Here is a 26,171-nt window from a genome sequence, read left to right on the forward strand (position 1 = left end):
TGCAAAAGATACTGTCCTACTTCAGTGCCGTTATGCTACTAACAGGTAAAGAACACTTTTTAACACATAGGAGGGCTTATACAAAGTGTTGGGAAGGCCTGCTCTCTGCTCGTTTGTACCCGTGGTTCAGGCAGGGAAGCGTTCAGCTGCTGAGATGGGAAATTGCAAAAACTTACTTAATTTTTCGATGCTGAAGTTGGCAGGTGTATTCGTTACTGGCAGTGCGCTTGGAATGGGGCTAATGTAGGACTGCAAAGTGCAGCCGAGTTTAGAGTCCAGTTACCTGGGACCATTTGCTCACCTGTTCTGCTTTGCACACCTACGCAGTTAGAGCTGGGTGAGCTACTGGCCAGAGACGGGCCCCATTTTGGCAAAGCGCTGCCTCTGACCACCTGAGGCACCAGGTGCCCTGCCGCTGCTCCAGCTGCCAGTGCTGCTGATCGATAGCTTTCCCACCGTAAAGGAAACGGGCATCTGTTGTCCGAGTTCCAGGCGTCGCACGCGTGCCGAAGCGCCCAGGGCAGGGCAGGGCTGCTGCCTTTGCTACGTGTGTATTTTTGATGTTTTAGAGGAAAAAAATGGATAAGCTGTATTGGGTAGTGGGGTGATATTTCTTTTGTCTAAGGTGAGAAAGCAAGTGGAAGTGGTCAGAACAATGTGATTAAGTTTTGATTTGTTACTTTTCTCAATTAGACTGAATTGCTGATCTTGCTGCATTTGAGATACTTAAAGCTGGTTAAGAGACATTGCTTTCTACTCGCCTGGTATGGAGATTTCTCTGAATTTCACTTCTCTAAAGATACTGCAAATCAAGCAGTAAAAAAACCAAGCTCTCAGTGAATCACAGGAGCAAGACAATGTCTTTATATGCCTACTCTTCTGACGTTATGAACATATAGTAACCTTATTGCATCACTCTTCTAAACCTAGCTGGAGCTGAGGGAGGAAGCCACTAGAGCACAGAAATCTGTAATAATTAACATGTTGTTTAGAGAATTAAGTGCTGAGTCCCCAGTTTCCATCTCCATTAGCCTTTTTGAAAACCGGAGGCAATATTTTTAATTATACAAACAAGTACTTTGAAATTTCTTTCAGCAGTATTTTGAATTGGTAGAATAACCACTGTAGATATACCTGCTTTGAAATCTATACTGGTGACTGATGTGGTGACCTGCTGAGTGGCAACTGTACTGTAATTTGTTCTGGAGTGTACGTTTCTAGGAGTCGAGAAAACCATTCCAGCTTTTGACCAAGATCTCATTCTTGGAAGTTTAGCAATTGTCAAAAGCTACATTAAATTTAAATGCAATTAGTTACATGTAAAATTAATAGAATTAATAAAATTAGGAGAAGAGAACCATAGTGACTTAATATTAGCTGATAAGACAGACATCCTGACTTTTTTTTTACACTACTAAAACCCTGCTCCTGGTTCTGCCGTAGATTTACTTAGGAAAAAATATCTAATCTCTCTGTCTAGTGCTTTTCAAGTGGTAGGTGAGAAATAATACACATTCTCTGACAAATACCATTTCAAAAATTTGTGTGATTAAGGCATTTTTGTTTTAAAACTTTCTGCCGCCTTCTTTTCATCAAAAGGAGCTGCAGTGCTTTATTTAAAAATGAAAAGCATTTAAGTCAGATGTATATTTATTAAGAAAGTCTTTTTTAAAACAAACAAACAACTATTGTCGAACCCGTAGCTACAATTTCAGATAACATACTTTGATCAATAAGCGGCAATAATTAGTAAAGTCCTTTGGAAAGCTCACAAACTAAAAAAAAAAAAAAATCCTTTGGCTCCCAATTGCTATAATGCTGCAATGTAAACACCTTGCTCAGGCTCAGCGTACCTAATATAGTTGAATTAAGGTAGTCAGACTTCTGTTAAAGTTTGAAAACTCACATTTTAATTGAAATTTTTGATTAAAAAACATTAGGTACATCATTCATGCTAACAAATGTACATAGTGGTGACTCAAGAACACAACATCAGTACCACAAATAAACCATGGCTCAAAATCTAGTCCAGCTGGATTGCCACAGCTTTTCTTTTTTAAAAAATGGCTGTGGTATACACGCTGCTGCTGCTGCGCTTGACCTTTGTTGGGCTCTGTCCTTTCCGTGATGGTTCCTTGTGGTAGGCTTCAGGGCCCACTGCTTCCAAGGAAAACTTGGAACTCTCCCTTTACCACTAAGAAGTGAGATATTCTGATGTGGGATAGTAATGCAAAACTGAAATGATTTAGCTGAAAAAAATCTCAGCATCCAGAAAGAATGTTAATTTTATTGAATAAAACAGATACAAAGATGATATAGACAAACCAGAAATAGCTCAGTTGCAATGTATTTTGCAGTGCCAAAAGCACATTAAAACACCTTGCTGAGCCTTTTCAGCTTTTAGATTGTAAATTGCCTGAGATGGATACAGATTCACATTTGAACTCTCTGTATTATTTAGATAGGAGGATTTCAAATCAGTCTAGAAGAGATTTTTAGTTAAATCTTTAAGCTACTGTCACTGTTGTTGCATTCATTTTCTAAACCAGAGATTCTATTACATTGTTCTAGGCTTAATTTGTCCACATCGCCAGAACCCCAGCCAGGCCTTCCCTGGGAAGTCCCTTTTCAAATATCTTGTTTAAACCCAAAAACTAAAAAAAAGAAAAAAAAAAATCCTGTTATTGCACATCTCACACAAGGTTGTGTATATATTTTTTTATATATATATATATTTAAATATGCTACACTTTTTTAAAAAAGGTCTACGGTACTTTACAGAATATAAGTTTACAGAGGCGCTCAAACCACAGATATCTGAAGACTTCTTCAATACCAAAAAAAAAAAAAAAGTCAAAGTTAAAACTGAACTAATTGGCACACAGGTTTTAAGGAATCCACAGCAAATTTTTCTAGATCCTATGCAGTGCATGTACATTAAGAAGCAGTTACACTCCACAGCCTCATCATGACATTAATTAAATTAGCTTTAAGCTTTTTTTTTTTTTTTTTTTTTTTGGCCAAACATCTTTGAAAGCTACTGCTGAGGTGAATTTCAGGAACAACTCTGAAAAGCTGTCAGATTAAATGAGTGCACCATACACCTGAAAAAAACCTCATCCAGAAAAATCTGCAATATATACATACCATCTTATCACTTGCTAGAAAAACAGAACCCTGAGAAAAGAAATTCTGATTTGTTTCTGCATTTCTTTCCAGCCTGTCTTCTATCTGTGCTAGGTGATAAGCATGGATATTCTTGCAACTTAGCTGATTAATGCTGCTGCAGAGTAGTTTGATTGATAGTATACCAGCAACAAGCAGAAAAGCTGTGTTTTTTCTTGGTTACAAATGCAAACAACAGTAAAATGGTCCACTGACAATACTTCCTTTGTATTTAAAAACTTCAATATTAAAATTTTTAAGCGCTCTGGAGATCATAGCAGAGGTCAGCTAGTAATAGTAATATTAATTAATTAAATTATATATATATATATATTTATATATATATACACACACATATATAGAGAGCATTGTTCTTTGTTTACTTTTAAGTGAAAGCAGTATATGCCCTCTATACTTTCTGGAAAAACTGACCTTATTCTGACTAATCAAGTGGTCAAGCCAAAGCAGCATTTGTCACACTAATATAGTGTCAAAATTTGATGGCAGTAGCAACATTGCAATTGAATTGCTACCCACCTCAGAAAAGCTAAAACAATAAAGCTATTTTCTGATTAATTTTTTTACCCAATTTTATGCTACTCTCGTTCCTCCTAGCTGCGCTTTTCCAGTGCCAGCACCCATGGGTGCACAGCTGGGTGCGTGCCAGCCGCGGCAGCGCACTCCAGCAGGGGGCTCCGCAGCAATGCTGCAAGGCGTCAAAGCCCCGTGCGGCAGGGCTGGGCTTTGTACAACTACCAGAGCTTTATAAAAATACCATGTCCTTCCAGAGGGACGTTTCTGTGTATAGGGAAGAAAAAAAAAAAAAAAACCCACCAAAACAGTAAGTAAAGCACAGGTATGGACAGGATATGCTGGCTTTTATTTATTAGTATTCGTATGCCACTTTGTGCTAGTGGTTTTGGTTTGTTAAAATAAATCTGGCTTTGTGCAGCTATTTTGGCATATAATTGGTTCCAGACCACAATTTTGAGGGTTTTTTTTTTTTAAATTAAATATTTGAAATGAAGTCAATTACCCATTTTAAAATCTAAAATATGGTGAAAGTGGGCTAGAGAAACAGGTTAACACAAGAAGAGATTAAAACAATACCTTTTTAGTATTGCCAGAGGTTGACCTTAGTTTTTGAGTAGTGGCTCACCAACCGTCTCCCCGTGCCTCCAGCAGCTGGCGTGAGAGCGCGTGGGTGCACACAGGCTGGGAGCAGCGCTGGCAGAGGCGGCATCCGTGCACGCAACAGCCATCCGTGGGGCGGTGACGGCTTGTGTGCGCACAGGCTCAAGCCCAGCCCTTGGCTAGCAGCAGCGACTGCTGAAAAAGTCTTGTATTGGGAGTGGCTTGCTATCTACCTGTACCATAACAACAGTGAATAGCTAATGGCACACGTTAACAGACTTACCAGGCATAAACCAGAATACCTGTTCCATATTATGCAGTGACCAGATGAAAAGGCAGCACTGTCATCCGGTAGGGTTAAATGTTACTGAGAACTAAGAAGAGTCTAAGATGCACTTAATATTTCATTAGAATTACTTGTCAGATGAATTCTCCCCTGTGCTTCCATACCACAGTTGCATCATTGCTTTTATTATTACCTTTTAAATTTGTTTTCAGAAGTAGTGCTAGTAAGTAAGTGATGAGACGCTACAAGTAATAGAACTGCCTGCCTTTGAGAAAGGAATGTCATTGTGGCCAGCTCTGTTTTATTTCTGCTGATTTAGTTGGAAAATGGTCCATACCACATGTGGTTAAAAAAAGGGAAAAGATCTTCCTAGCCTTTTAGACTTTGGCGTGGCTTCCTGAAAGATGTAAATGTATTAAACACTCCGCTGGCTCCAGGACAGTAGAGATATTGGTCTGTAGACTAGGAATGAGGTTTCACTGGCAAAAGAAAGAATAATACTGTTAAAAGTCCAACATGTGATCTACATTTGTAGAGGAGGCTAAAAAGTCCAGCCCCAACTCTTGGCATGCAAAAGATAATGCCCAGCTGTGCTGTGGAGTGATCTGCTTGGGATTCCAGGAGTTTCTAACAAAGGCACAATTGCTGTATAAATCTTTTAGCACATATTGGGCAAAATAATAATTCTACCAGTTTTTAATCAGACACAGGTGTAAGCCAGTCTAACAACAGCTTCTCTGCCTGTTCAATGAGACCAAAATATTTTACCTGCTAAGTAACAAGTGGCACATATTTTGCATTGTAAGGTTCAAGACAAAGAAATATGGCAGAGATTCAACTTCAGCTCCTCCTTAAAGGTAGGTAGAAACTGCATCATGTCAACTTTTCTCTCTTCATTATATACTTATTATTCAAGAAGGCACTGTACTTTAAGGAAGTTCAGTATCAAAAAAGCACCTCAATAAAAAGTACAGTACCAAACCAGGTGGTGGTGAAATATTCACAGGTGAGGGTAGCCCTTGGAAACAAAACCTAATCAAAATAGGCTTCTCCTTTTTTTAGTATAAGGAAAACGTGCTGGCTTTTATTATTTTAAATCCAAATTTTTCAGAGTGACCAAGATGGGTAAGGCAATCGGTCAGTCAGATTTTGTCAGTTATATAACAACATTCCTGCTATATACAAATGTTTCCTCATCCCCCTCATCTGATTAATATATTCCACTTAGTCCTGATAATATAATGAAACTAAAAAATTCCCAAGTATTTACATTCTGTTTTCTTGGGATCCTTTCTCTGATCCTCATTGCCCAGCAAGGAAGAAAGACTGTTTCAGTAGTTCAAGGCTGGAATGCATGGGGCTCAATCACACAAGTGGTGGAAACAGGCAAGTGAATCTGCTTATCAAGTCACTGAGCAGCAGATTAAGATCCAGGCACTGGTATTTTTCCCACTGTAGTTAGAGGAGGCAGATAAGGTTTTTCCCTTCTTCTATTTCTTCTTGTACTTTGTCACTGGATGTGGCAATTTCAGCTTGCGCCGAGAAGACCGCACAGATGAATGTCAGAACAGTGCCACCGATAGCTGTGTAGAAAGCCCAGCCCAACGAGCAGTCTCCTAGTTTGTAAGCAGAAGCATAATGTCCACAATAGCTTATTGCTTTCTGGCATCCCCAGCCTGCAGGGTAAAGTATCAAGCCTAAGATAAGGAAGAGGCCTAAAAATAAAAACAAAAGAAGACAGTTTAACACCAAACGATCAGTTTTAACCCCAAATGCAACACATTTAGTAATGGCTGTAATGATCATTCATTACTCACTCATAACAGGTCCCCTCCCCATGAGAAGATTCTTCCTCATCCATCCACCCTTCACTGATTGTTCCCTAGTACACGCTATGCAGTGTCTATCTAAACTTCGAGCTATACTACCATTTTTGTTGTGAAAGGTTTATTTCACATAAGACTTTGTTCTCAATTTTAATTCTTGTAGTCATTCTACATCCTTTGTTTCCACGCACTACTGCTAGCTAGGTATATACTGATTGCAAAACATTTGCATATCTCCACCTACTGTTTATACTTGCACTTTTCAAATACTTAGGAATGTTTGCATCCACTTTTGAGTCCTTATTTAGTTAACTCACATTCAGCTGTATTTAATCATTCATCATAAACATTTTTACTTTTTTCCTTCAGGTTTCTCCTAGATTGATTTTCTTGCCTGGAAAAAAAAAAAATTCACAGTGCATCTGCTTATTTGTCCACATTAGTTAGGACATAGTAGAAAAATCATACAGCAAGTTTGATAAGTGTCTTCCAGAATGAAGGGAGTCTGGAATCAGCCACTAATGGGCTTAAGTGTCCCCAGCCGGCGCACAGATAACACTGGGATCCTCTCGACAGCTGCTCTGCTGCAGAACTTGGGAGGGAAAATGCGCTGCAGTAAGGGCAGGAGCAGAAACCTCAACTCCTGATCGCCCTAAGCTGCTTCAGCACCCTGCTGTGCCTAGCCTGGAAGGAGAGAGCTCAAGACTAGTTACCCACCTGATTGTCGCTCTCTCACTGCTGGATGTCTCTTCTGTGAGGATTTACCTCTGTCTTAACTATGAGGGCTTTCATTAAGGAAAAGGAAGAGTCCCAGTGCATGTAGTTCGTCTTTGTACCAAAATGAAAATGTCACTATGCGAGATTTAACCAAAATACCTAGTACGCTAGTGGCTACAATGCTCTCATATGAGCCTTGCTAAAAAAACACAATGACTTGAAAAACAGATCTTCCTATGTGTAGCAAAACATCAGGACTGCACGAAGGTATCAAAATCTGCTTTACATTGTTTTCTTTAAAATTTTACTCAGAAGAGCAAGAAGAATTATGCAGAATAATTTTTGTTTAATACAACTAATTTATCAAGAAAATAAATAGAGCCTTCCAGAGCCTTTAAATATTACCTGATTTGTTTGTCCTGCCTTTTACTCAACCTAGCATGTCAAGAAGATAGCTGGTAACTATAAAAGAAGATAGCTAGTGCTATAATCTGAAAGTGGGCCAGAAGTTGTCCTTTTTACATATGGCACTGGTTCATTCCTAGATTTCATCCAATCCTTAAATTTAAATTAAGAGATAAGATGAAAACAGTCTTCCTTTCTTCCTTATACTAAGGGATTACTAGGAATAGCTGTAAAGACTTGTTCCCGTCTTTGTCATTTCAGTTAGAGTAGGCTGTTCTGCAGTACATTAGATTTCCTTAACTGTTGAAAGAAATTCAGCTGGATGCAAAAATTTTTCCTCATTAAGAGCAAAAGATGGGTCCTAGCTATTAACCAGTTAACATCCACAAAATGCAAAAACATCCCCCAACTGTCTAAAATCGTCTATACCTGCCAGATGTTTCACAAAAGAAAGTCCTTCAGCGTTTTTCTAACGATGACAGAACACCATGTGCATGAATGAACTAAATGTCATTCTTTGGGGCAGCAAAATCCATTAGAGAATGGCATCCATTCTCTGTGAAGGAATTTCATCACTGTTTACATTTATGAACCAATGACAAATTTTATGCCGTTTCCTGTCTGAATGGCTAAACTACATTACATATAAAGTATTGCCTTATGTTGGACAGACCTGGATAAGCCGTGCTTTCATCCTGCTGAGCCCAGCAGCCGTTTCAGACTAAACACCAGCAGTTCCTCTCCTCTATTCATCACTTGCTTCCTGTGCAGTGTAACCAGCATGACTAAACAATGTATTCTTCTGACTGCACATTAATATGTTCCAATTGCCATTTTCTCTTAATGATCACAAGCCCTTTGGGAATTAAAACCACCATCATTGAAGTAACAACCCTGTCCTGAAACACACCATGGCTACTGCTGCCAAGGATGGTTTTTTTTTTTTTTTTTAAGGTTTACCACCCCAACACTACAGTGTCTAGCGATGCTGCAAATTTGGCTTATGGACTGAGAAGCTACATCCAAAGCTTTTTGCCAAAAACACAGCACTGAAAAACTCCTGAAAACTACTGTTTCCTGGTGCATATCTGCCAAGCGGAGAGATGTTTACTCAAAAATTCAGGCCCCCAAAGGTTGCAGTACTGCTGTCAAGTGTACTGACAACCAGACTTCAGTGAATTTAAATATTCTTTAAGAGTACAGAAAAAGTCTGGAAAAATACTGCATACGTGCCACAATTTGATAAGCTATAGCTATTTTCCCCATGGTTGAAAAGAAAACGTGAGGAAGTCTTAACTATGGGCTGTGAATATGGTCTGTTTTTCTCATGGGTTCCCCCCCCCCCCCCCAACTTGGTCAATCTTATACTGGTCTAACATAATAAAAATTAACGTCCCCCCCCCCCCCAAAAAAAAACCCACCTACCTTATACGCCATTTCAGTGTAGACACAACGATTCTCAGGAGCTTCACCTCTTCTTGCTATCACTAATATTTACCATAATTACTAATTTCAGCAATACCTGCTTCCTATTTGTTTGGAAAAGTTAATATGAGTATTTAATTAACCCACTTCCACATACCCACAACAGAAGTGGCACTCCTTGGATCTCATGCTGAACAGCAGCAAATGGAGTGGCACCGCCCTCTCTCACACGGTCACCTCTTCAGCTCAGAGCTGTGGGACCTGGCACAGTGGCTGAGCTGGGCAGGGCTCAGGGGCCCTTCTTGACTCTGCCTTGCTAGAGAGACTGCCCAAAAAGGGTGTTCAAGTAGGAGAAAGAGAAGCAAAAAAAAAAAAAAAAAAAGCGCACAAGGAGCTTTGCCTGCAGCTTCCTAGTAACTGCAGAAGAGATGCGCACAGGCTACCAAGCTCATCTCGCTGACTCCTGCTGTTTAAACAAAACAGCAGAGTCTTTCTTTACCACCCAACAACAGAGCAAATCATGGCCGAAGCCAGCAATCAAAAGCACTTTACTGCCCAACTGCTCGTGGCCGGAGCAGCAACATCCAGAGACTGGAAGACGAACAGCAGCTGCCTATTTAATTATATTCAGCTTGATAGTGCCCGTCGGTCATGCCAGCACCTCTAAGTCACTTCAATGCTTCTAACACAGGTGGTAGATGGAAAAGTTTAGGATCTTCTTACTGGGCCCAATCAGGTCTGCCCTCCAGGGCACTGCTTCACCAACTGCCATTCCCCTGGCTCTGGCTCCAGTGAGCCAGACCACAAAAAACAACTTCTGTGCTCCTGGGAACACAAAGGGAGAGGGAAAGGAAGGGAAAATGCCCATGTGGAAAGAACAAGAAAAGATATATCAGGGGTAGCAAGCGCAGGAGGGGTTGTGATACTCCTTGTGCTTTCCCAGGCGCAATGGTTAACTGCAACGTGAGCATCTCGCAGTCTGTGTGTTCCTCCTCCTCCGACCTAAGCAGCAGTGCACAACCATCTCAAGGAGCACGGGGAAGCCACAGCGTGTTTCTACGGCTAACACCATAGGCTTCAGCTCCAGCTATGGCAAATGCAAGCAGCCACAGCTAAGCAAAAACCAATTAGAGGCTGGTGTGCAGCCAGCCTATCCGCAAGGGAAAACAACATAGTAAATTCTCAGTGCAAATTCCTCCTACCAGCCCCCATGGGCAGCCTGGCCAGGGCCCTTGCAGCTCTGCTTATTTGAGAGAGCTTCTCACTTAATTGCCTGTATCCCTGTCCTCCAGCGGCCACTGCTCGCTCCCTGGAGCTTGTCTGCCTGCGTCTCTCTCATTTTTGTCATTTATTTGTATTACCGCAGAGCCTGGCAGCTCTGTTCACAGCTTCTGCCCACGACAGCTAGGAAGCTCCTTCTCAGACAAGCCTCACGGAGGGGCAGCGTGCAAGGACCTAGCGCAATAACCCTGACTAGCGCACTGGCAGTAGTTTCATCACACCCACAACTCAGCTGTTAACAAGTTTTTCTTTTATAGCCACTGCAACAAGACAGTCTTGAGAAAAATGCTGAAGGAGGACACATTAGCTTTCAGTTGAGTTGTTTGTGGAGAGCACAAAGCAACATGGGAGCGTGTGGTTTCGTCTCCCGAAGAGTCGCCAGGCGGGTGGTGGAGCAGGGCACTGGAGGGGCTGCACGGAGCCAGGCCCAAGCGTCTCGGTCACGAATGGCAGACCACAGCGCAGGGGCTGCAGCCTCGGGGCGGCCAGAAATGGGAGCCAAGTGGCTGACCCTTGGCATTCACTTATAATCCCAGTGCACAGGAACACATGACTAGTTCCTAGCACAACCTATTGATTTGTCTGTAAGAAGTTGCTCTCTCTAGAAAGATTAGCTATTATAATCCTCAGATTTCTTGAATTTGACTCAGTTATTCTTCAACGTAATTCATTAAATATTAATTCTGTATTTAATCTGCATTATGCAGCTTCTACGCCATTTAATGCTGTAAGTTAAGATTAAAGCATTTAGGCTTTTGTTAGTCATACAAGTACAAAGTTCATTTCTGTGCTATATAATTTTATGTCAGCATAATCTAATGAAGCAACCATTATCTCCTGTCAACAGTTTGCTAGAAGACGGATCTGGCAGCACGAGAGTAAATATTAATAATAATGATTTCTTTTTCCTAATAAATCAGTTTTTGCTCCCCTCCCAGTGTATCTGAATAGCAGCCAGTCTTCAAGGGAAAGAACAGAGACCACAGATCTAGTGCTCTGTCTAAGGAGAAGTTTTTTCCAAGGAGTCCTTTCAGGTCTTCTTGCTAATTTACAGTAAATGAAAGTTTTAATTCACACCCAGTCGACCTGTGGAATCGTTGGTGTCTGTGGGAGGAACAAAGTCATTCTGAAGACATTATGTGAGGCTCTTTTCCACTGTGCTCCTCTACAGTCTAGCTCAAGCTATCTCTGTTCTAGATTTAACCCCCGCCTTAGCACAGCTGCACGGCTCTGGGTGCAGCCTACGTTGTACACGTTCTCTTGCTACTCCTTCTTAATCACTATGATAATTTTTCGGAACTACTTTTTCCTTCTTGTCAGTTGTTGCTCGCTCTGAGTTACCTTTCCTCTGAGGATTCCATAAAACAGAGGTCTGCAAGAACGCTATGCAATGCAGCTACCTGCCTAGGAACAAGAGTAGAAAATTATTTAAATGCATTTTTTTATCCAGAGAACTCATCTACAGCTCTTTGGTGCAAGTCTGTTGGTAGAGAACATTCTCCTGTGTTTCACTGGAGAATATTTGCCCACGTAACATTTTACTATCAGTCCCAAATTGTCTGCTTTTAAAAAGAAGCCTTAGAAATAGAAAAGGCCAATTTATTCAGATTATTAGACTAAAATCTACTTCCTCACTACAACATAAACAGCCTAATATTAAACATTAGCTCTACTGTATTTGAGTGATGTAAAAGCAACTCCTTTCTCCTGAAACACTAAAGCAAAAAAAAAAAAAAAAAGTAGCAAATACTGCAAAATATCAGTATGAATATAGCAGAAAGCATTGCTGTGAGACACAGTTTCTGAAGACAGTTCAGTGATGCTTTTTATGTAAGAGAATTTTTTTTTGTGTTTGGGCACCAAGTTTCCCCTCCTAAGGGTCTGGAATTGTTCCTCCTGCTTTTGATACACTGTGGTAGCGTTGCTAGGCTAACACCATGGAAAACCAACAAACTGCTCTATCACTATGGGCTTTTGTATGTCACATTATGTGCTGGTCAGTGCTGGGGGTCAGAGCTGAGTAAAAGCTTTCTCATCCTATCCTTGGAAACAACCCTTAAAAAAGGAGTTACGCAGATGCTTGTTTAGATGAGCAGAGGCATGCTACTTAGTTCTGACGGTCTCCTGTGCAGCTGCTGTTATGCCATATTAAACAACAGCATATACTAACAAAGCCAATTTCCATTGCAAATCCTGATACTATCTTCTCATTTCCTAGCAAAATAGCAAAGAAGCTCTGAAATGCTGCTGAAGAAACAGGAAATTAAGCAGCTGTGACCACAGCAGTGGCAGCATCGCAGGCTTCCGCCAACCAGCTTCCACCGTTTTAACAGAGGAGGAGACACAGGGCCAAGGGGGGAAGGATTAGCCTTGCCCAACCCCAGGCAGGCGATGCGGGCAGGCAGCTTCGTCCGCAGGAGTGATATTGACTGTTCTCATCTTCTGCTCAGCTGCAGCAGATGACTGACTCTTCAGCCCAAGGGCAATCTGCCAGCTAGGCAAAATAAACCTGCCTCTATTGCTCAAGGTCGTATTTCCAACTAATGCTAACTGAGCATCCGAACACTTTTATGCTTAGATTATTTCTACAAACGCACCGAACTAGCTTAACCCAAGGAGACTAAGCAGTTTTTTCTTATACACAAACTTTTCTCAGCAAACTTTCTATCCAGCAGGAATTCCACCAGGTCACTATTCATGGGCTATTTTACTCCTTCAGCCACTGACAAACAACTTAAGTGACAGCCTACTACTCGGCAGCTATACAACAGACATCTTCAATCCCATGAAATGATTTGGTAATCACATTTTAATCTGATCAAAGCTAATGAGATGGGCTCAGAGCAGCTGGTTTGATATGGGAAAAAGTGTGGGCATCCCATAGCACTGCAATACTGTTGGCACACTGAAGAGCGTGCTGGTTACACCGCCCGCGGCGCAGTACCCACCACCTTCCTCGGTGGCTGCTCTCCATCTCTCTGGATGACTGCCAGCAGCATGGAAAGCAAACAGCTGACCAGAGGCAGGAAGGTATTTGCACAAGAAGAAAGGGGAGTATCGGTAAGCCTGAGTGCCCCGGCCCACTCAGAAACTTTTCAAAACAAACAGAAGAAAAATTGACAACAATGAAAAGATCAATGATTAAAAAAGCCTAGCGTGACATCCCACTTAATTCTGGTTCACATAAGCAGAGGGGATTTGGGATAATTTGGAAACATGGCTGTTGAGGGTGGAGAGGGTTGCCAATGGGCAATGTAAGGAGAAACTGGAATCTTCCCAAGCAGCAGGGGTGACAAGAGGCGAGATCCAGACCCATTCAGTCACTGTAGGAGAGTGCAACCATATGCAGATTTCTACCTACTTGGAATACCCTGAGCTGAGGGCAGGAGAATAACCAGGTGATCTCTCAAAACCTGCCTCGATTTTTTTTTCCAAAGTCTTTTAAAGTTGTCTTGAGGTCATATAAGGGGAAGCAATTATCAGAAGAAAAAGCATTTCCCTAACCATTTTCTTCCTCAAATTGAGGAAAACAAAATTCTTTTAAACAGTCAATTAACTAAGCCATTTTCTCAAGGATACTTTCCCATTTGTTAAGCAGATCAAAGATGCTTGTTCATAACCTAACGTATGTAAACATAATACTTCTCATGATATTACTAATATTAGGGTGTGGAAATAGGGATGGGAACACAGGACAGGGGACCTGCACGACAGGGACATAGAAGGGAAGGCTACTGATGGGATACAGTGCCTACTATGGCTATCAAGTATATGTTGCTACCTCCAGAAGAAGCTAGAAATAAGTCAGTTTATAAACCTCGATGTGGGTTGCTCTGGCATATGGAGGATTCCTGTGTGGGGTTTTTTGTTTGTTGGTTTGTTTTTTTTTTTAAATATTGGTGTAATTCTATTGCTCTGACTTGTCTTTAGTAAAGTGTGAGCCTGTAGACTTCTATTCTGGGAGAAGAGAGTGCATATTCCTCATTAGCTTTTAACAAAATGTGTATACAAGGTAAGAGTCCCCATTAATTGGCAGGGAGGAGGAGAAATGTGGAGAATCAAAAAAAAGATTAATCTCAAACGTTGAAATGACATCCCCACCCCTTTGCTGGCTGCGTAAGTAAATGGGGATGTGGAGGCATTTCACTGCACTTCACAAGGGCTCTTGTAAGGCAGATACTAGCCCTGCTGTTAAGTAAAGATCAAGCCCTGTATACATGAAAAGCGAAATGCTTATGAGTTTTCTACAATGCCGAGTCACTAAAGACTATGCACACACAGGGCGCTGGACAGTACCTCTCATCCTACTTGTGCCAACCCTCTGTCACACAAAATCACTAGTTTTGACTTTCTGCTCCATCTAGAGCACCTACCTGAGGTGATGGACACATAAATGTTACGTTCTCCTAGCACAGCAGAGCTGCCGGGGCATGTTGCAAAGCGACCTGCTCAGGCTCGACAGCCGGCAGGCACCAGGGCCAGGCACGGCGCCCCTCCCCGCCGACCCTCGCAAGGCAGCAGGCACCACCGCAAACTGTGAGGGCAGCGCCACCGCTCCGGCCCGACCACCAAGTCCGTTCACCGCCCACATCTTACCTCAATAGCCAAGGAAGCATCGAGTGTTTTTAATTTAAGTTGGCCCAATAAGAGCTGCTAAATGAGTAACTGAACTGTGGATAGTAACTTTGGGATGCTCTTTAGTTAGGAAAGGAGCCATGAAAAGCTTGGCTTCTTTCCTGGCCACGAAAGAAGCCAAGGGAAAGACCAAGCCCATTTTGCAACACTTGCCATAACCTTTCTCACTGCTCTCCAACTGGTCACTGCCAGTGCCCTCAAAACCATGAATTAGCTACAATGAATCAGCTGCAAAGGAAGGAAGACACCAGGTCATGGGCACCCCGCGCTGCATAAAGAGAGGCAAAGCAACAACCTGCCTCCGTTTAAACACAGAGGCAAAGGGGCTCTGGCACAACTCGTGATTGAGTTGCGTTTCCTCTGTACTGATCCAGTCTGCAAAGAGGCCTCCCTCGCCTTGCCTCACCGAGGCCGCAGGGCTCGCACGGTGGGAAAGGAGCTACAAAGAGCTGAGGGTCGGAGAGGAGGAAAAGGCGAAGGCGGACATGGGAGGGGAAGGATCTCACCCAGCCTGATGTGGCAGCGGAGTGCAGATTGCCAGTGCTGGGGAAGGAAGCACAGCTCAAATCCACCTTATTTCCTTTAACAACCCACTGGGTGCACTGAACAGAGTAGCTAACCATCAGTTAGCCCCAGGTGTTCAAAGAGCTGTTTTAATCTGTTTTGCTGTGCTCGAGTGAAAACACAGCTTTTGTTGAATTTAAATATTTTCCTACAGTGTTTGCAGCCTATAGATAACAACAGCATCAGTCTTGGCTCTGAGACCTGGAAGCAAAATCCAACCAAAAGAGATTCCCATTACTCTCCTGTTATTTTTTCCCCTCTCCTCAGAGGGGCCACCAGTATCTTTTACCTTAAATCCACAAGAAGAGGAATACAATGAACTTCTCAATATCTCATTTAGCCTGCACTGGTAGAAGCAGTAGACCGTTGCATGCGTACGTGCCACAGTTAAGCACTGCTCAATAGGTAGCCTGAGAGACTCACCTGTAACACCATTTTATTATAGCTTTATGGTTGCTATGAATGACGTCAACTACCAAACCTTATCAGTGAAAACCTGGACATTTACAATCTGCCAGGTGTCCACTGATCCATACTCGCCCATCTTCACAGCAGCTGAGAGGAACTGATCGTCAAATGTAACCAGACACTGGAATCTTCACTTTATTTCTTTAAAGTTACTGATATCGTCCCTAAGGCTCAATAGCAATTTACCACTTGAACTCATTTTCCTTGTCTGGCATATTCCCTCTTGTTCCAACCCAGCAGTCCCCTTAGCATGAACTTTCGGCAGCTGAGTGTGTATTAGATGCTGCCCTGGCATTTGGCCATGTAGGTTACAGGAAGCACTATACCACCCTGTTCAGACAGCAGAAGTAGTTCAGGCTGTCAGGATTTCCATTGTAAGTCCCTCTCCTCCCCTTTCTTTTTTCCCACCCCAAGAATTCACAGTTCTGGCATCCGAAAAGAAAAATCCTAAGCTGAATCCAAGAGGAAATATGCTTTTTGAAAAATGCATGCTCTACACTTTAGAAAGACAAACAAGAAGTTTCCTTGCCTCGGAGGGCAGGAGGGCTCTCCCCCTGCGTTCCTCCTGCCCAGGCGTTGCATTAGTCTCGCCCGTCTAGCAAGGGCCTCCGACAGCCGGCAGGCAGCAACACGAGCTCGCCAGGCGTTTCCTTCCTTGCTCGCTAGCTCGCCCCTTTCTCTGACAAGGGGTGCCGCCCGGCAGCGCGCTGCTCCCTACGGCTTCCGCATACGCTGAGCTACTGGGCGACGCTGACTCTCTCAGCGTCGGAGTGAGCTCTAGCAGCACCAGGGCCCCTCCGCAGCAGGCTTCGGTAGCGCGCTGTCCTTTTGCTTTTTCTCCCCTCTCAGCAGCGAGTTCTGGCTAACCTCCCGTTTCCTCCCTGGCTTCCTCAGCAACTCCCAATTCCCACCACCCACCTCAGCAGCCAGGGGCCCTCAGTCGCACCTCCCCCCCTACAATCGCCCGGGAATTACCCAGCCCCCCAGCACCCTCCTCGGCCTCACTGCATCTGGAGTCTACTTCATACACCCCCACGAGCAATCCCAGATCACTCTTTTGCCTTCAGATGGTTTCCATCACTTTCCTAATCACCCAAACTCCCAAATGGAAATGACGACTAATAAATATAACATGCTAAACTATTTCTTAGTGCAAGAGTTGTAAAACAAACCCTTCCAGCAGCGCAAATACACTGTTCTAGACACAGCAGAATTCAAACTGAGTTTCATCCCTGTATTTTAGAAAACTGTAAGGAGAATTGCTTGTGTTTGAGGATAAAAATGCACTCTTAACTGAACTACTGCCCACGTATTGCATTGGCTCCTGATCAGAGAAGCCTCCAAGTGACCACAGCAAAGGGAACAGGAGAAGGCATGAAGAGCAATACACAAAGAGGAAAAAAAAGAGGGCATAGAAAGGACAGAAGAATGAACAGAGGAGAACTTGTCGCGGCAGCTGAAAAGGGAGAGTACCGTGGAAAGAGACTGCACAGTTTGGGACTAAACTGGACAGGTGACAGGGGAAACCTGCCTTGTAGAAAAAACAGAGGAAAACGCTGGAAAGGAAGAAAATAGGGTGAAAGGGAACCTCAGCACTTGGTGATGAGAAGAGAGCACTGAAGTCCGGCCCTGAAAAGGTTTCATATGGGAAGACGCTCAGTCGTCTCCCTGGCAATGCTAGAGGAGAGCTCAGATCCCACAGGAGAAACTGCTCTGGACCGGGGGCCCCAAACCTGCTGGGCATCATCTGGTTGCAGGAGAGAGGACCCGAGGAAACGGTGGGGAGAATCTTGCTCTCCTGGACCACTTCTAGCAGCCTTTCAAGACAAACCACTGCCCCATATGACTAAACATGCACCCATTAAAGGCATAATTGGCCATGTCCCAGCCTTATAGTCAGAGTACTAAGGCACACGACTGCAAGTGCAGTCTCGCATTCTCCCAGACAAAATGCAGACATCCCTCAGCACGTGACAGATATGCAGCAGGCCTTACCACAGATGCAACGTGATTTTTAATTGCAAAAACCTGATGAACAAGTGCAATCATCACATGTCCAGGTGTGCTTTTTGTCTGGTAATACAAGGCTGCATGTTGGCCACATCAGGGCCTTTCAGCCATTCATGTGTCAGAAGATGAGATGCAGAGTCCTTGCAAGAGAGAGCACTTGGGAAGAAGCTGACAGCAGTTTTGGCAAACCAGGTTCACAGTTTGATCATGCCTGTCTTAGCCTTGTCTCTCTGGAGCACTTTTTTACTTTTTGCCTGAATGGAGGAGTTTCCAAAGGTGGCCGTGACCTTGACATGCTTCTGTTAGAGAAAATTCTTTAGTAAAACCCTCTTTGAACTAGAGGAAAGCGGACTGTGAAAAGAGAAAGCAGTGAGGGGGAGATAACCCAAAAGAGGCCTCCCAGATGAAACCATCATCACTCTGAAAAGACTTGAGGGAACAGGAGCTGCTTTAGCCCAGACTGGTAAGCCTGCCTGGTAACACAGCCCTGCTCCAGCACAGTGAAGCAGTGAGAATGGAAACAAAATTCCCAAAGCAGCCGGCCTTCTCAGCAGACTAACAAGCCTTCCCCTCTGCCCTTTCTAAAGCTTTTTCTGGTGCACGGTATAGTTCCCTGAAAGGAAAATCACTGGCCTGTTCAAGTTTCAAAGCCGAGACAATATATGCGCTGCTAATTTAGTTTCTGCCTTGTGACTTGCGGTCAGGGTGTTGCTGGCAGGTTGCAGCTCACCTGCGCATGAGTCAGCCGGCCCCCATCGGCTCCACTGCTGGCCTCTCACTAAGGAGCCTGGTCTGCCAGCCACAGCACCCGATGCCAGCTAGCTGCAGCTACCCCTTCTGAGGCTCAAAAAAGCCAAGAAAAGTTCTTATGATTAATTTCATAAATGAAATTGTATCAGAGACTGAAGGCTGAAGTTGTCCTAGGCTCTGTCCTAAGCTCCCCTCCATCCTCCCCCAACATACTTTTTTAAAGTCATACTTTTAACCATGAGAAGGGGTGAACATGGGAACTACGAAAAGAAACTGCATACAGTACTCTGAGGTGGTTCGGCTCTTCTAGGACAGGGATATGTTTAGATTATATTGCTGAGCATAGCAAAGTACCAAAGCCCAAACAAGGCTTGTAAACACTCTGTGTGATTACCATATATTTCTACTACAGTATGTCAATAAGAGATCACCAATCATTTACTTCCTAAATGATTACTGTGACAATTTACTTTGAATTAGTTCTTAACAACTACTACACAATAGCATATTGCCTCTTCTAGTCTCTGTATTTCAAATGATTCATAGACTAAAAATAGAATACTTACCCCAAGACGACATTCAAATGAATGTATGCCTGGACTTCTTGCTGCTAGGTAGTGATTATCTATTTAATTATACGGCTCTTTTCTTTGCACTCTCTATTGCAAAGACAAGACTCTTTTCTAGATGAAACAATGCTCAAACGTTCCTAAAATCACGATTGCTGATTACCATTTCTACACATCCCGAACAAAAGAGTCTGCTGTCTAAAAACAAGTGGTAAAAGTCCCGCTCCACTACAAAGGAATTTCAGGATTTTAAACAGAGCTATATTTTCTTCTTTTATAGCTTTGTATTCCTAGTTTTCTGCCACAAACAAAACCCTGTGGACCAGATTGTGTGTGTGGCTCCCTCCCACTGACCTAAACGAGAGTTCACACATTTGTCCAAGGGCAGGCGTTGGACAAATACCATAATAGAAGAGATACAGCTTTGTGTTCTGCAATTTCACCTTAGGCATCAGCCAGGTCACAACCAGTGTTGCTAGACAGAAATGATATATCCGGTGTCTGCTATTGTTTTTTCATGATGAATTCCAGGAATAAATTAACATGCTGTATGTTTTTAATTATATTAAATCTCCACAGCAAATATATAGAGATTTTAAATGAGATTAAGTCTGTAAAATTCTGAGTTCCTGTAGAAAACTCTACTGTGGGTACATCTCATCTTTGAAAATGAGATATTTGAAATATTTGAAAATATTGGACTGATACACACTGATAAACAAAATGACTTTGTGTATTCTTGTCCTACATTTATTGAAGAAAAAGGTCACATTTCAAAGAATGTTCTTAAGGTGATCAGGCAGGGTTGTATCTAGTTGTTCCCTGGCCAGGACACGAGTCTACAAATCATAAACCTTGCATGGATTAACTCTGTGGACAACTGTCCTTCCGGAAGCACTTGCTTAACTGTTTTCTGAAACTCAAGAACTGAGAACGATGACATTAAAAGCTGTAGTAAGTCCTAAGGAAAATACTTTCAACTAAGTAAGCAGATGCTGTAATGCTACTGGCACAAAAGTAGCAGTGGACCCAATAAAATTAATCTCAAGAAAATGAGTTGCTAGCCACAAGACGCCTGGCTGCAAATACTGGCAGGCATACTTCTCAGAGCAACAGTTTCAGTAATGTGACCTTTCAATTACCCAGCTTCATGCCATGTCATTTGTCTGAATTATAAGAAGGGAAGTGCTTCCATTCTCAGTACAGCTGAGAAAAGAACTCTCTCCCCTAACATACGAGGAATGCCTTGTCTACCATACTGTTCAGTTTCGAGTCCGTGCTTACCTTTACAGGCACAACTGTTTTGATTATAAAACGTAAAACTGTTTTTGCATGTATCTTCTCAGAAGCAAGTGGTCTCCAAAACAGTTCTCTAAGATACAAGAATCAATTTCCTGTTAATTTTGATGTTTGACCGTTTATAGATATTTTGAAATGGCACCAACGCTGTAAGTATGGTTAACCTTTCAAGAGACACACAAGTCTGACATGCCCTAACACATACATATCTGGTCCACAGGGTTTTGTGTGTGGCATGGTATGGTTAACCTTTCAAGAGACACACAAGTCTGACATGCCCTAACATCTCTTTATGTTGATAACCGCTCTTCCCTGCTGGGCAGATCTCTCTTACACAAATACACCTCTAATAGAAAAGAAGAAATGTCATCTCTTGAAAACCAGGTTTCCTGGATTATTTCTGAAGTAAGTGGTAAGATAAGAAAGCAGGGCAGTTCTGATCTGCACTGCCGAGCCGCTCATGTGTCACTTTGGGGCTGGCAAATTCTGTAAACCAGCAGTGGTTACATCAAAACATGCAACTTTTATTTGAAGGACATTCTTCCACTAGTTATATGCCATCAGCTAAACAGATGCATCTTCAGCCATTTACGGATCTAATTCTGTCTCAAAAGCACAACCTGACATTGTTGGTGTCATGAATACGCAGAACACCTTTATACTGAAGCTGCACAAAGAGGAAGGCGATAAGAGCTAGCAGGTCACTGCTTCAGGGGCTAGTGTCGGCCGGGTCCCTGGCCATTGCTGCTTTCCCCGGAGAGCTGTGGCAGCCGCTGCCTTGACAGACTTCCCAAATTCTCTCACAGAAAAAAACACAGACATATTTGCATATGTCCCTTCATTCATCTAGACTAAGATTACCTTAGTCCTCAACTAAGCAACTGAAGCCAACCAGCTTAATAAGGGTTTAAACTTGTACTGTTACGTCTCGTGTGAAGCTACAGCCAACACAGCGGTATCCATACAGGTGAGGGCTGGGGAAGCTGGACTCTTGTTTTGAACAAACAAGTTAAAATTTCTAACTTTTGTTTTAACAAAACCATTTATGATTCGGAAATATCTGTTTAAGAGCACCACGAAGAGGGAAGGAGGAGGTGGCCCTGTTCATTCCCTCCTTCCTCATAAGGTCTCTGAGGGCTGCCAGAGTTATATCACAAGACCACTTTTCTCCTTAACACGACCACAGGTAAACAGTAAAAAAATATGAAAACCTGCACATGGGAGAGGTTCTCTCCACTGCTCGCTAGTGAGAACACCAAGAACTGCTCTAGCTAACATTTTCCATTCTCAATCTACATAGCAGTCACCTCATCTCTGTAAAATACACAGTTATAAACAGAAACAGAAGATACCTATAAGCAATTCATCAGTCAGAGTAAAACTAACACTTGAATAGTAAAAGCAAACTCACTGGGCTCATCTAAACAATAAACTGGCTAAGGGAAAGTTTTATGATAAGGTTACTTGTCAAACTCATGTCCTTGAAGAGTGCTTCCCGTGCTGCTTCACGTGAAACCTGGGAGAAGAAGGTATGCGATTCTGCAGGCTGCTCTTATCCCTAGGGCTGGTATTTGCCCTCACCACAGGCATGAAGTCTGAGACATGCAGAACTGCCTTTGGTCTATGGGAAAATTACTAAAGTAGCAAAAAGGAGATAGACTGCGTTCCTATACAGTATTAACTTTGCTCTCTGCTGGTAACAAAGGAGAGAAGTTCTTGTTACTGAAATAAATTCAGAGGAAAAACCCCTGCACAGCAAACAAAAGAAACATTGGTCAGTTCATTTCGGCGCACAACGGGCTGCAATCTTGCTGCCAATGTCAATCTATTACAAGCCGCGTAGCTATAAATTTCAGCTGTGTTTAAATAAGCACCAGCATATAGAATCACTCTCGGGTCCATCTAATGCAGTTTGTCTGTAGGCAGCAGAGAATCTCTACATTTCTTCAACTGAATGGCACAAAAAAAAAATTTTTTTTAGTTGCACGTACCTGCAATCCCTTGTAGCAGCCCACAGACATTAAAAATACTTTTCTTCATAATACTCTGCACACACATAGTAAAGACGGACACAAACGCCACAGCGCAGAGAATCATGATTCCCACAGCTAGGAAAATAGCGGTAGCCTGCCAGAACCCACTGGCAATCTCACTGAAGTTTTCAGCGTAAGGACCACAAAGCGTGTCTCGTCTAGAAACCTGCACGTGGGAGATCCTGGTGCAACGCCCATAGATGCCCAGCGTTGGGTGGTAGGGTTCCTGTGACCCTCCTGTTCTGTTGTCCATATCCTCAGAGCTCCAAGGCTTCGCTTTGCCAATCAGCCAATCTGCACTCATGAAAGCAATGAGCTCTGCAAAAGCCACGACAATACTCAGGAGTGTCCATAGCATCGACCGACATGTTACAATGACATGACACATATTGATGTCCAGTGCTTGTGATCAGTGCAGTTGACAGTCTTAAATCCAGATACAACAGGAAAAAATTAAATTAAAAAAGAAACAAAAAAAGAAAATCACTGTTGCTGCTCTGCTTTTTCAGCTCTCTCTCAACAGCCAAGATAAAACTTCTCAGGAGAAAAAGTTAACTGCCCGAAGTTTTGCAAGCAGTACAGTCGTTTGTTCTCTCTGTTTAGTTTCTCCTTTTTTCTTTCCTGGATGCTGAGCTCTGAAGTGCGCCTTTCTTTCTTAATGTTCATACTGGCACATGACGCTCCAGGCTGGTGGGGAAGGCCCCAAGCTCTGCCCACTAGATTGACATCACACACCTACAAGAAAGAATATATCAGCAGTGAGAAAAAGGGTTCATTTGCACCCCCGCGCATCCCAGGAACAAGCCAATATCCAGATCCAAAGCCACATGCAGAAGTTCCAACAAGGGCTGCTCAAAAAGAGTCTGCTGGAAACCTCCCAGCTTCGTCTCAGGGGAGCGATTACTCTCGCGCTGCCCAGCTGTACTTACAGTATCTGCTCTGTCCCATCCGACTTGCAGTTGTTTGACAAACGCTTTGCGAGAAAGGTCTCAGTAACACCAGACGGTCCCACCCACTCCTACCACCACTCCCACATCATCTTCCTCTGGTTGAAATTACTAAGTTTGCTGGCAGTTACCCAGCAAAACGTTCGTACATGTTCAAGCAGTTTTAAAGACACGCAGTTCAGTTAAACTGCTGCCCTGCCTTTGGTCCTGGGACTCTAATGAGAAGGCTGGCACAGTACCCACCTTCGGGGAGGAAACAAGACACGGCTCTTACATGTTACAGTCACCTAGGACACAAAGCACAATGAATGAACCTCATTTCTATTCACTTCCCAGAATTACCGTAACTAGATTTCTGCTGATTGTTGCTGATCTAGCCTCTGTCTCAAGAGGAGACAAACAGGATTACAGCTGGGGACTGCCCACCCACTAGAACGCAGCAACTTTATGGTGACGCAGCCCATCATTTTAGAGCTTGGAAACAGTTTTGCAGAACTGGTGTTTCACAACATTCTTAACTTCTGTTCAGCTTTAAGTCAGGGTTTAAGAAAAGTGATCCTCCTGCAGGTATGTAACATCTCATCTTGAATTAACGCTGACACTGACAGCCTCAGGGTGACCTACACTACTGTAAATATGAATCTGCACAAAAATGTCCTGATCACTGCCAAGCCACCAATAACTCCAGTTAGAGAGGTTGCCAGGGAGCTACAAGATTTTTCACTGCCCTAAATCTGTTCCTTCCATAACCTTCTGCAGGCTGGGACTGCAGCAGAAACATTCCCCAGGGGTTTCCCTAAGCATCTATGCTGCCTTTGAACAGTAGGCGACGACATTCCCAGAGTTATACTTATCTCAGTATACGAGGCAATCAGAGACTCTTACACATCTAAATTTTATCCAAATATCTTTGCTTAAAATAACAAATGGATCACTACATATGCCTCTGTGCTTGAACTTGAAACATGTCACTTAAAAAAAGGAGGAGAAAACAGGAAATGTACTCATGTTACCCATTCAGTGATGAGAACATAGCACTTTTAAGTTTTATTCACAAAAAAAGATACTCATATTCAACTGATTCTGAAGGCAAAAGAATCTAGAACCAAAACAGTATCTTATTACTATGGTTGCCAAATAGGAAGTGTTCAGTGGATGCAAAAACAACCCAAACAAAACCAAAAACAAAACAAAAACAAAAAAAGACATTCTCATTCTTATCTCAAAGATTCAAAGACTTCAGCTTTGTCAAAGAACAGCCTATTTAATTTTATAGGAGTTTTGAGGCCTATGGTCAAACTCTAGTCCCACCGAATGCGAAACCAAAAAAATCTCACAACTTCAACAGATTCAGAATTTCACCCAGGAGTTTTGCTCTCTCCTATACTTGTGTTAGTGAATGAAACACGAGATTCTGTCCTCATGACTCCTCGCTTCCTCACCTAGCTCGGTAGACTTATCTAGTACTGACACGTGTATGGACTTAAGCTGCCAATTGAATTTTGTCTCCCTTACTTCTACGTTGCCTCATAGCCTGTTTTTTCTGATATATCCTCCTGCATATTTTCCTGATATTTTACATTTGGCATGGCTTAAGAGTAGATTTCTCAGCTTCCAACTTCTCTATTACCACTGGTAAACCTGAGAAAAATATCCAAGCACTTGAAAGACAACTTAGTCTCCAGTGCCTATCTCTGGCAATTAGGCAACTCATTTCATCGGTTTTATTAGGTAAATTATTAAATTTTACTAAGTTACATGCTAAAAGGGGCATAACATATTTATTTGTGCTTTTAGTTGTACTAAAGACAATCGTTTAGATTACTTTCCATTTTTCTGGAGTAGCTGGGAAGAGCACGAGGTTTTCAATCCCCTGACACGCTGATGACTCGAATACACCCATTGTAATAACAGAGAGTTGAAGCCTTAGTCTGCCAGTAGTAGTTAGCTCTCTCAGTATTTCCACTTTAAATAACAATTGGAATGTAGGGAAAGTCCACCACAACCCCACATTCTTCTGATGTCAGCAGCACTCGTAAGAAAGAAATTAATAAAAAACTTTTTTGTTTTTTGTTTGTTTTGGTTTAAGAAAAGTTCCAAAATGGTCTAGAGTCTGTGTTTCTGTGCAAGAAAAACATGTAAATCCCTTGTCTTCATAATTATCCTCTTTCCCTGTAGGTACAAGGGAAGAAACAGTTAAAAGCCCGCCTTAGCTGTTATAGCTGACGCTGCTCCTGCTAAACATAATAAAATACTGTTTCTAGAACGAGATACTGTTTATAGATGAGAACAAAGTTCATATTTACTTAAATAGGTGGAAACTGCAGATGAACATTGGGAGCCATAAACCACATAGCATTGATAACAAATGTTTGATGCATATCAGAAACAGAAGGAAAGGTCCACAAGTTGGGTTCTTTCCCATTTTAAAAACAAGTGAAAGAACATGGTAACTCTCTGAAATATGGTATCTCCAGGAAAGTCAATACATTAGCAAAAGCAGTCTGGTCAAAAATGGAGGTAATGTCAAATCTTAGGACTTTACTAGAACGCACACTTCACAAAGCAACATACCAAAATTTCCATACATAACACATGAAAGTTAATAAAGGTCCCCATTAACTATAGTTTCAGAGAACATACTTAGCTTTCAAATC

The 26,171-nt window shown here is 42.5% G+C and overlaps 1 protein-coding gene and 1 pseudogene across 6 annotated transcripts in view; both read right to left on the bottom strand.

The window, feature by feature from the left end:
• Nucleotides 1-1,632: 1,632 nt before the first annotated feature.
• On the bottom strand, nucleotides 1,633-5,993 carry LOC138064809 (uncharacterized; annotated as a pseudogene).
• The window catches only part of LOC138064607 (LHFPL tetraspan subfamily member 2 protein), a 129,027-nt gene continuing 105,429 nt past the window's right edge, over nucleotides 2,574-26,171 (bottom strand). For 4 of the 6 annotated variants that reach the window (XM_068928009.1, XM_068928006.1, XM_068928003.1 and 1 more), the window contains 2 exons: nucleotides 22,526-23,302; nucleotides 2,574-6,300 (listed from right to left, as the gene is read on the bottom strand). In XM_068928009.1, coding sequence (XP_068784110.1) covers nucleotides 6,044-6,300; nucleotides 22,526-22,955 — 687 coding nt within the window. In that variant the 5' untranslated portion in view covers nucleotides 22,956-23,302 and the 3' untranslated portion in view covers nucleotides 2,574-6,043. Of the gene's footprint in view, nucleotides 6,301-22,525; nucleotides 23,303-23,496; nucleotides 23,567-23,856; nucleotides 23,874-26,171 lie in introns of those variants that run through there. The other 2 variants (XM_068928007.1, XM_068928005.1) reach the window with 2 other exon arrangements.

Source organism: Struthio camelus, chromosome Z (assembly GCF_040807025.1).
Source record: "Struthio camelus isolate bStrCam1 chromosome Z, bStrCam1.hap1, whole genome shotgun sequence".
Classification (NCBI taxonomy): Eukaryota; Metazoa; Chordata; class Aves; order Struthioniformes; family Struthionidae; genus Struthio; species Struthio camelus.